The sequence below is a fragment of the Macrobrachium rosenbergii genome, chromosome 8 (assembly GCF_040412425.1).
Source record: "Macrobrachium rosenbergii isolate ZJJX-2024 chromosome 8, ASM4041242v1, whole genome shotgun sequence".
In the NCBI taxonomy this organism is placed as follows: domain Eukaryota; kingdom Metazoa; phylum Arthropoda; class Malacostraca; order Decapoda; family Palaemonidae; genus Macrobrachium; species Macrobrachium rosenbergii.
In genome coordinates this window covers 17,192,132-17,203,204 of record NC_089748.1, presented here as the reverse complement: position 1 = coordinate 17,203,204, position 11,073 = coordinate 17,192,132, and the positions used below count along the sequence as shown (strand labels likewise).

Genomic DNA, 11,073 nt, shown 5'->3' with positions numbered 1-11,073 from the left:
AAAACAGCCTTATTCTGTGGCTCGTTAAAATCTTCATTAAACACCCATCAAAACAAAATCTAGTGAAAAAATGGTTTTCTATAATTTTATTGAATATTTTGCCTTGGAAATCATATCAAGCTTGCCACTGTCATTCATACTAAAAATGTTCTCTCTCTCTCTCTCTCTCTCTCTCTCTCTCTCTCTCTCTCTAACCTATTTCCAAAGAGCTATTATTTGCTGCAAAGGAGACTGTATAAATCTCTATACACGAAGTTACTGACTATATGATAAACCAACAAAGCGCTAAAAGCTATCGACTTGATAGTAATGAACCAAAGGTAGATACAATCTTTGTAAATCAGTGACTGAGCATAAACATATGGGTAGACATATAAGAATGGTTTTAGGTAGAGCAGAGAGTTATGATTCGGGCCTGAATTCACAAAATATGGCTGCATTTAATCCTTACCTGCCTATTATGATACTTAGGAAAGTTGGTAAACTTTATGACCCTCCCTGAGCACTAGAGGTAGTTCATTATTAATCAGGACAACTTATACGTGAACAGGGAGGAGACTTCCCAAGTGAAGATCTATTAAAAGTACCAATAAGAGAAAGGGTATATAACTCTCCTAAGCCTTCCCACAGACATGGAAGAGCAACATCTTCCTCACTATCTCTTCCTGCTGAATGCATTGTCAAACACCCGTTTCCATTAAATATTCGATACTGTGTTTAAATCATCTTAAGGACGTGTGTGCTACCGGGATACCACTGCAGGAAATTTCCAGTGGACTGAATGTAGACAGTGACTGCTAGAATCTACCACATCCATCAGCAGACAAAGTAGAGATATGAAAAGAACTAATAAGCCATGCATGTCAAGAAACAATAATGACTATTTCACCCATTACCCTCATAAATTATTAGGATCTTCGTTCTTGGAAGAGGTAAAGCATTTGATTTACGTGCAAACTCCTGTAGCTTTATATATGCTCAGGAAACCATGCTCAACAATAACAGTCCACGCTTAAGGAGTGTACAAGTTACAGCCATTCCTCAACTTTAGTAAACCTGCAAACTCCTCCTCTATCAGTACTACGTAAATTGGCATTAACAGAAGGTATAAAATATTCAGTAAGGTTGAGATGATTAACCAGCTTCTTCGACCATACCCTCTGTTTAGAGATGCAAATGGTAGGTGCCTTCCGGAAGTGATTATTCTGGGAGATGATTTTGAGTTAATTAAACACAAGTGAACTCGCACATTATGATATGCAGGCTGGGACTTCGTCACTGATGGCCTTTTATTTACAATTTCAGATTGCCTTGTTGACTTTATACTGAGAACTTTAGATGATCAGTATACAAGTAATCATTCACTATTTGCTATCAATACTAATAACTGATAATTAATGCAACAAAAGCCATAGTACTGCCTAGACAAAGCAAGCTATGGTAATTTGAACTCAATCTAATTTGAAGAACTGTTAATGATTATGACGAGATGACCTTGGGATTGTACTCGAATAAACTCTATTCTAAAAGCACTGAATTTGGCCTGTTTATTTACAATTTCAGATTGACCTTGTTGACTTTATACTGAGCAGCAAAAACTTTGAGATGATCAGTACCGGTAGCAATAAAACCCAGCAAATCAAAATTCACTAGTTTTGCTAAAATTCTTGATGAAAATAAGACTACCAAAGAAATAACTGTTTGATAATGGGACACGGAGAAAATAACATCTTACAGAAGACTAATAGCTTTTCTAAAGCTAAAAAGAACAGAAAGCTTCATTGGACACAGCTGCAATATTTCATATGTTTGACGACAGATAGCTCTGATATCGCTACCACGTGGTCCCCGCATGTTTGTTCAGTTACCCAGAAACCACCATCACGATTCGGTGTAGGAGAGTCGACTTGTGGACAAAAGTTTGATTTTGCTGAAGGTAAGTAAAATCTGAGTAACTACTTTTCTTTGTTAAAACATGTGCTAAATTACTTGATATGCTGAATGTTTTCTAGCTAAAATATCGCTTGAAATATGGAAATAATTTAACAATAAGACTAAGCTTTTAAACTGTAAGGTTATTTATCAGATACCATTTTAGTAACAGTTTCTTGGTTGGGGCATGTTGGCACAGCGAGAATGGGGCAGGTTGACACTGTGCCAATTTGCCCCGCATATATAGTCTTCTTAATTTTTGGACAGTTTTAGACAATCTGACAGTATTTTTCTTATATGATTTTCAGACAATGGTTAGAACATACCAAAGAAAAACTGAACGAGCCTCAACTCCACCTGATGCGATTCTGAGGGCTGTCAAATGTGTAAAGTTTGAGCACAAGTCAATTAGAGGGGTTGCAAAGGATTTTGGCATTCCTTTTCGAACACTTGCACGTTATTGCCAGAAAATAACTGATGAACAACTGTTGAGTGAAGGAAGTTCATCTCTTACGGTGGGCTACACTCAACACAGACAAGTATTTTCTAAAGAACAGGAAAAGGAACTTTCTACATATCTTAAACGTGCAGCTGATATTTATTATGGCTTATCTGTGAAGGATGTAAGAAAATTGGCATATCAGTATGCTGTATATAGCAACAATTCTATTCCTAATTCTTGGACAGAAAATGAGATGGCTGGTGCTGACTGGTTTTCAGGTTTTTTGAAAAGAAATAAGGACCTATCCATTAGGTCACCAGAAGCAACCAGCCTTTCAAGAGCAACAAGTTTTAATAGGACGAATGTGGACATGTTTTTTGATAATCTACAATCTGTCCGAGATCGCTATGAGTTTACTCCAGGGAACATATGGAACATGGATGAGACTGGGGTAACAACAGTTCAGAAGCCTGTTAAAGTTGTTGCTCGTAAAGGCTCTAAACAAATTGGAAAAATGACCTCAGCAGAAAGAGGAACTCTTGTAACAGTAGCTATAGCTGTCTCAGCAATTGGTAATGCAGTCCCTCCTTTCTTTGTTTTCCCCAGAGTTCATTTCCGCGATCATTTCCTGACTAATGGCCCACCAGGTAGTTCTGGAGCTGCCAATCCATCAGGGTGGATGAAAGAGTCTAATTTTCTTGAATTTCTTAAGCATTTTGTGAAACATACTAAATGTTCAAAAGAGCACCCGGTGCTTTTATTACTAGACAACCATGATTCTCACCTGTCCATAGATGGCCTGGATTATTGTAAGGCAAATGGAATTGTTGCTCTTTCATTCCCCCCACACTGTTCTCATAGGATGCAACCGCTTGATATAAGTGTTTACGGACCACTGAAGAAGTATGTAAATAGATCCTGTGACTCTTGGATGACAGATCATCCTGGTTCTACAATGACTATATACGATATTCCAGGCATAGTTTCAACTGCCATGCCACTTGCTGTGACTCCTGCCAACATCTTAGCTGGGTTCAGATCTGCAGGGATTTCACCCTTTAATAGAGATATATTTCAGGATGAAGATTTTATGGGTGCATATGTAACAGACAGGCCTCTGCCTAATGATTTGTCTGAAATGCAAGCATCACCAGAAAATGGAAGCACTGGTATGTTGAATTTATATCCCTCAGAGGCCACAGACAAAACTACAAACCAGGCTGGTTCTCCTTCCACACTTAGGGATGCACAACTAGAGGAGGAGAATGAACTTAGGGCTCCTAATATTGCAATCTATCATGCAAATGAACCAACACCATCTACTTCAGGAATCTCTACAGAGAAAAATATAAACTTAGTCTTAACACCAGAAGCAGTAAGACCACTGCCTAAGGCGGGCCCAAGAAAGGGAAATTCAGTGAATAAAAGGAAACGAACCACCGCAATCTTGACTGATACTCCAGTTAAAAGAGCATTAGAGGAGAACAAGTCAAAAGCAAAAGTGAAAACTGGAAGAATTATGCTTGCAGGGAAAAAGAAAACAAAACAAAGAACTCCAGAAAGCTCAGATTCTGAAGAGGAGGAAACCTACTGTCTGGTATGTGTGGAGCCATTTTCCAATAGCAAATCACGAGAAATCTGGGTGCAATGCCTGGTTTGCAAAAGGTGGGCTCATGAAAGTTGCACTGATAAGAATTTGTTTTTACTTGTAATCACTGTAATTCAAATGATGAATTAGACTAGCTTTCCCTTCATAGCTTTGATAGTGTAATATTTATTTTGTGATGTGAATACGTTTTCATAGAATACTTTGAAAGATTAAGGTATTTTATTTGATTTTTTTTTTAAGTGAGAGCTGTGATTTAAAGGGTAGTGTTTATTTTCTTATTTTCATAACTCAAATTGTGATTTAGAATAAGTTTTCCTTTCTGGCCTTTAAATACTAGTTTTATTTTCTTGTTTAAACTTTTGTGATAATCAGAGCTGTGATTAATATGATAATTAGGAGTAAGTGCTCTACTCAATAGTCTTTAAATAGTCTTTAAACGAGAGAAAAAATGATGTGCCAACTTGCCCCTCAGTGTGTGCCAACATACCCCGCATGTGGGGTATGTTGGCACATGTGAGAAATATTTTTTGAAACAAAGCTGTGTTTTTATTTGGTCATGAACCAACTTCTGTGATGCAGTGAAATGTAGCTAAATGTTTATATTAATCATTCATATAATAAAAGTTCCAAAATACTTCATAGTTTTATACCTATAAATAAAAATGTAAAAAGTGTGCCAACTAGCCCCGGTCTCCCCGGGAGACCGGGGCTAGTTGGCTACAGGGGTAAGTTGACACAGCTGCAATATTTCATATGTTTGACGACAGATAGCTCTGATATCGCTACCACGTGGTCCCCGCATGTTTGTTCAGTTACCCAGAAACCACCATCACGATTCGGTGTAGGAGAGTCGACTTGTGGACAAAAGTTTGATTTTGCTGAAGGTAAGTAAAATCTGAGTAACTACTTTTCTTTGTTAAAACATGTGCTAAATTACTTGATATGCTGAATGTTTTCTAGCTAAAATATCGCTTGAAATATGGAAATAATTTAACAATAAGACTAAGCTTTTAAACTGTAAGGTTATTTATCAGATACCATTTTAGTAACAGTTTCTTGGTTGGGGCATGTTGGCACAGCGAGAATGGGGCAGGTTGACACTGTGCCAATTTGCCCCGCATATATAGTCTTCTTAATTTTTGGACAGTTTTAGACAATCTGACAGTATTTTTCTTATATGATTTTCAGACAATGGTTAGAACATACCAAAGAAAAACTGAACGAGCCTCAACTCCACCTGATGCGATTCTGAGGGCTGTCAAATGTGTAAAGTTTGAGCACAAGTCAATTAGAGGGGTTGCAAAGGATTTTGGCATTCCTTTTCGAACACTTGCACGTTATTGCCAGAAAATAACTGATGAACAACTGTTGAGTGAAGGAAGTTCATCTCTTACGGTGGGCTACACTCAACACAGACAAGTATTTTCTAAAGAACAGGAAAAGGAACTTTCTACATATCTTAAACGTGCAGCTGATATTTATTATGGCTTATCTGTGAAGGATGTAAGAAAATTGGCATATCAGTATGCTGTATATAGCAACAATTCTATTCCTAATTCTTGGACAGAAAATGAGATGGCTGGTGCTGACTGGTTTTCAGGTTTTTGAAAAGAAATAAGGACCTATCCATTAGGTCACCAGAAGCAACCAGCCTTTCAAGAGCAACAAGTTTTAATAGGACGAATGTGGACATGTTTTTTGATAATCTACAATCTGTCCGAGATCGCTATGAGTTTACTCCAGGGAACATATGGAACATGGATGAGACTGGGGTAACAACAGTTCAGAAGCCTGTTAAAGTTGTTGCTCGTAAAGGCTCTAAACAAATTGGAAAAATGACCTCAGCAGAAAGAGGAACTCTTGTAACAGTAGCTATAGCTGTCTCAGCAATTGGTAATGCAGTCCCTCCTTTCTTTGTTTTCCCCAGAGTTCATTTCCGCGATCATTTCCTGACTAATGGCCCACCAGGTAGTTCTGGAGCTGCCAATCCATCAGGGTGGATGAAAGAGTCTAATTTTCTTGAATTTCTTAAGCATTTTGTGAAACATACTAAATGTTCAAAAGAGCACCCGGTGCTTTTATTACTAGACAACCATGATTCTCACCTGTCCATAGATGGCCTGGATTATTGTAAGGCAAATGGAATTGTTGCTCTTTCATTCCCCCCACACTGTTCTCATAGGATGCAACCGCTTGATATAAGTGTTTACGGACCACTGAAGAAGTATGTAAATAGATCCTGTGACTCTTGGATGACAGATCATCCTGGTTCTACAATGACTATATACGATATTCCAGGCATAGTTTCAACTGCCATGCCACTTGCTGTGACTCCTGCCAACATCTTAGCTGGGTTCAGATCTGCAGGGATTTCACCCTTTAATAGAGATATATTTCAGGATGAAGATTTTATGGGTGCATATGTAACAGACAGGCCTCTGCCTAATGATTTGTCTGAAATGCAAGCATCACCAGAAAATGGAAGCACTGGTATGTTGAATTTATATCCCTCAGAGGCCACAGACAAAACTACAAACCAGGCTGGTTCTCCTTCCACACTTAGGGATGCACAACTAGAGGAGGAGAATGAACTTAGGGCTCCTAATATTGCAATCTATCATGCAAATGAACCAACACCATCTACTTCAGGAATCTCTACAGAGAAAAATATAAACTTAGTCTTAACACCAGAAGCAGTAAGACCACTGCCTAAGGCGGGCCCAAGAAAGGGAAATTCAGTGAATAAAGGAAACGAACCACCGCAATCTTGACTGATACTCCAGTTAAAAGAGCATTAGAGGAGAACAAGTCAAAAGCAAAAGTGAAAACTGGAAGAATTATGCTTGCAGGGAAAAAAGAAAACAAAACAAAGAACTCCAGAAAGCTCAGATTCTGAAGAGGAGGAAACCTACTGTCTGGTATGTGTGGAGCCATTTTCCAATAGCAAATCACGAGAAATCTGGGTGCAATGCCTGGTTTGCAAAAGGTGGGCTCATGAAAGTTGCACTGATAAGAATTTGTTTTTACTTGTAATCACTGTAATTCAAATGATGAATTAGACTAGCTTTCCCTTCATAGCTTTGATAGTGTAATATTTATTTTGTGATGTGAATACGTTTTCATAGAATACTTTGAAAGATTAAGGTATTTTATTTGATTTTTTTTTTAAGTGAGAGCTGTGATTTAAAGGGTAGTGTTTATTTTCTTATTTTCATAACTCAAATTGTGATTTAGAATAAGTTTTCCTTTCTGGCCTTTAAATACTAGTTTTATTTTCTTGTTTAAACTTTTGTGATAATCAGAGCTGTGATTAATATGATAATTAGGAGTAAGTGCTCTACTCAATAGTCTTTAAATAGTCTTTAAACGAGAGAAAAAATGATGTGCCAACTTGCCCCTCAGTGTGTGCCAACATACCCCGCATGTGGGGTATGTTGGCACATGTGAGAAATATTTTTTGAAACAAAGCTGTGTTTTTATTTGGTCATGAACCAACTTCTGTGATGCAGTGAAATGTAGCTAAATGTTTATATTAATCATTCATATAATAAAAGTTCCAAAATACTTCATAGTTTTATACCTATAAATAAAAATGTAAAAAGTGTGCCAACTAGCCCCGGTCTCCCCGGGAGACCGGGGCTAGTTGGCTACAGGGGTAAGTTGACACAGCTGCAATATTTCATATGTTTGACGACAGATAGCTCTGATATCGCTACCACGTGGTCCCCGCATGTTTGTTCAGTTACCCAGAAACCACCATCACGATTCGGTGTAGGAGAGTCGACTTGTGGACAAAAGTTTGATTTTGCTGAAGGTAAGTAAAATCTGAGTAACTACTTTTCTTTGTTAAAACATGTGCTAAATTACTTGATATGCTGAATGTTTTCTAGCTAAAATATCGCTTGAAATATGGAAATAATTTAACAATAAGACTAAGCTTTTAAACTGTAAGGTTATTTATCAGATACCATTTTAGTAACAGTTTCTTGGTTGGGGCATGTTGGCACAGCGAGAATGGGGCAGGTTGACACTGTGCCAATTTGCCCCGCATATATAGTCTTCTTAATTTTTGGACAGTTTTAGACAATCTGACAGTATTTTTCTTATATGATTTTCAGACAATGGTTAGAACATACCAAAGAAAAACTGAACGAGCCTCAACTCCACCTGATGCGATTCTGAGGGCTGTCAAATGTGTAAAGTTTGAGCACAAGTCAATTAGAGGGGTTGCAAAGGATTTTGGCATTCCTTTTCGAACACTTGCACGTTATTGCCAGAAAATAACTGATGAACAACTGTTGTTGAGTGAAGGAAGTTCATCTCTTACGGTGGGCTACACTCAACACAGACAAGTATTTTCTAAAGAACAGGAAAAGGAACTTTCTACATATCTTAAACGTGCAGCTGATATTTATTATGGCTTATCTGTGAAGGATGTAAGAAAATTGGCATATCAGTATGCTGTATATAGCAACAATTCTATTCCTAATTCTTGGACAGAAAATGAGATGGCTGGTGCTGACTGGTTTTCAGGTTTTTGAAAAGAAATAAGGACCTATCCATTAGGTCACCAGAAGCAACCAGCCTTTCAAGAGCAACAAGTTTTAATAGGACGAATGTGGACATGTTTTTTGATAATCTACAATCTGTCCGAGATCGCTATGAGTTTACTCCAGGGAACATATGGAACATGGATGAGACTGGGGTAACAACAGTTCAGAAGCCTGTTAAAGTTGTTGCTCGTAAAGGCTCTAAACAAATTGGAAAAATGACCTCAGCAGAAAGAGGAACTCTTGTAACAGTAGCTATAGCTGTCTCAGCAATTGGTAATGCAGTCCCTCCTTTCTTTGTTTTCCCCAGAGTTCATTTCATGATCATTTCCTGACTAATGGCCCACCAGGTAGTTCTGGAGCTGCCAATCCATCAGGGTGGATGAAAGAGTCTAATTTTCTTGAATTTCTTAAGCATTTTGTGAAACATACTAAATGTTCAAAAGAGCACCCGGTGCTTTTATTACTAGACAACCATGATTCTCACCTGTCCATAGATGGCCTGGATTATTGTAAGGCAAATGGAATTGTTGCTCTTTCATTCCCCCCACACTGTTCTCATAGGATGCAACCGCTTGATATAAGTGTTTACGGACCACTGAAGAAGTATGTAAATAGATCCTGTGACTCTTGGATGACAGATCATCCTGGTTCTACAATGACTATATACGATATTCCAGGCATAGTTTCAACTGCCATGCCACTTGCTGTGACTCCTGCCAACATCTTAGCTGGGTTCAGATCTGCAGGGATTTCACCCTTTAATAGAGATATATTTCAGGATGAAGATTTTATGGGTGCATATGTAACAGACAGGCCTCTGCCTAATGATTTGTCTGAAATGCAAGCATCACCAGAAAATGGAAGCACTGGTATGTTGAATTTATATCCCTCAGAGGCCACAGACAAAACTACAAACCAGGCTGGTTCTCCTTCCACACTTAGGGATGCACAACTAGAGGAGGAGAATGAACTTAGGGCTCCTAATATTGCAATCTATCATGCAAATGAACCAACACCATCTACTTCAGGAATCTCTACAGAGAAAAATATAAACTTAGTCTTAACACCAGAAGCAGTAAGACCACTGCCTAAGGCGGGCCCAAGAAAGGGAAATTCAGTGAATAAAAGGAAACGAACCACCGCAATCTTGACTGATACTCCAGTTAAAAGAGCATTAGAGGAGAACAAGTCAAAAGCAAAAGTGAAAACTGGAAGAATTATGCTTGCAGGGAAAAAGAAAACAAAACAAAGAACTCCAGAAAGCTCAGATTCTGAAGAGGAGGAAACCTACTGTCTGGTATGTGTGGAGCCATTTTCCAATAGCAAATCACGAGAAATCTGGGTGCAATGCCTGGTTTGCAAAAGGTGGGCTCATGAAAGTTGCACTGATAAGAATTTGTTTTTACTTGTAATCACTGTAATTCAAATGATGAATTAGACTAGCTTTCCCTTCATAGCTTTGATAGTGTAATATTTATTTTGTGATGTGAATACGTTTTCATAGAATACTTTGAAAGATTAAGGTATTTTATTTGATTTTTTTTTTAAGTGAGAGCTGTGATTTAAAGGGTAGTGTTTATTTTCTTATTTTCATAACTCAAATTGTGATTTAGAATAAGTTTTCCTTTCTGGCCTTTAAATACTAGTTTTATTTTCTTGTTTAAACTTTTGTGATAATCAGAGCTGTGATTAATATGATAATTAGGAGTAAGTGCTCTACTCAATAGTCTTTAAATAGTCTTTAAACGAGAGAAAAAATGATGTGCCAACTTGCCCCTCAGTGTGTGCCAACATACCCCGCATGTGGGGTATGTTGGCACATGTGAGAAATATTTTTTGAAACAAAGCTGTGTTTTTATTTGGTCATGAACCAACTTCTGTGATGCAGTGAAATGTAGCTAAATGTTTATATTAATCATTCATATAATAAAAGTTCCAAAATACTTCATAGTTTTATACCTATAAATAAAAATGTAAAAAGTGTGCCAACTAGCCCGGTCTCCCCGGGAGACCGGGGCTAGTTGGCTACAGGGGTAAGTTGACACAGCTGCAATATTTCATATGTTTGACGACAGATAGCTCTGATATCGCTACCACGTGGTCCCCGCATGTTTGTTCAGTTACCCAGAAACCACCATCACGATTCGGTGTAGGAGAGTCGACTTGTGGACAAAAGTTTGATTTTGCTGAAGGTAAGTAAAATCTGAGTAACTACTTTTCTTTGTTAAAACATGTGCTAAATTACTTGATATGCTGAATGTTTTCTAGCTAAAATATCGCTTGAAATATGGAAATAATTTAACAATAAGACTAAGCTTTTAAACTGTAAGGTTATTTATCAGATACCATTTTAGTAACAGTTTCTTGGTTGGGGCATGTTGGCACAGCGAGAATGGGGCAGGTTGACACTGTGCCAATTTGCCCCGCATATATAGTCTTCTTAATTTTTGGACAGTTTTAGACAATCTGACAGTATTTTTCTTATATGATTTTCAGACAATGGTTAGAACATACCAAAGAAAAACTGAACGAGCCTC

The 11,073-nt window shown here is 37.8% G+C and overlaps 1 protein-coding gene across 2 annotated transcripts; it reads left to right on the top strand.

Moving 5' to 3' along the window:
• Window positions 1–1,792: 1,792 nt before the first annotated feature.
• LOC136840619 (uncharacterized) lies at window positions 1,793–5,824 on the top strand. Of its 2 annotated transcripts, none has more exons than XR_010853666.1 (2): window positions 1,793–4,867; window positions 5,172–5,824. XR_010853666.1 is itself a non-coding variant. In XM_067107330.1 (2 exons), exon 2 carries the CDS (start codon window positions 2,244–2,246, stop codon window positions 4,110–4,112), a length of 1,869 nt encoding a protein of 622 aa, XP_066963431.1. In that variant the 5' UTR covers window positions 1,793–1,936; window positions 2,241–2,243; the 3' UTR covers window positions 4,113–5,824. The 2 variants fall into 2 exon arrangements, 1 of the variants encoding a protein (XP_066963431.1); XM_067107330.1 differs by having other exon boundaries at window positions 1,793–1,936; window positions 2,241–5,824.
• Window positions 5,825–11,073: the final 5,249 nt, after the last annotated feature.

Coding starts and splice junctions, on each gene's coding strand:
- LOC136840619 (XM_067107330.1), top strand. CDS start 2,244: ATGGTTAGAACATACCAAAGAAAAACTGAACGAGCCTCAACTCCACCT.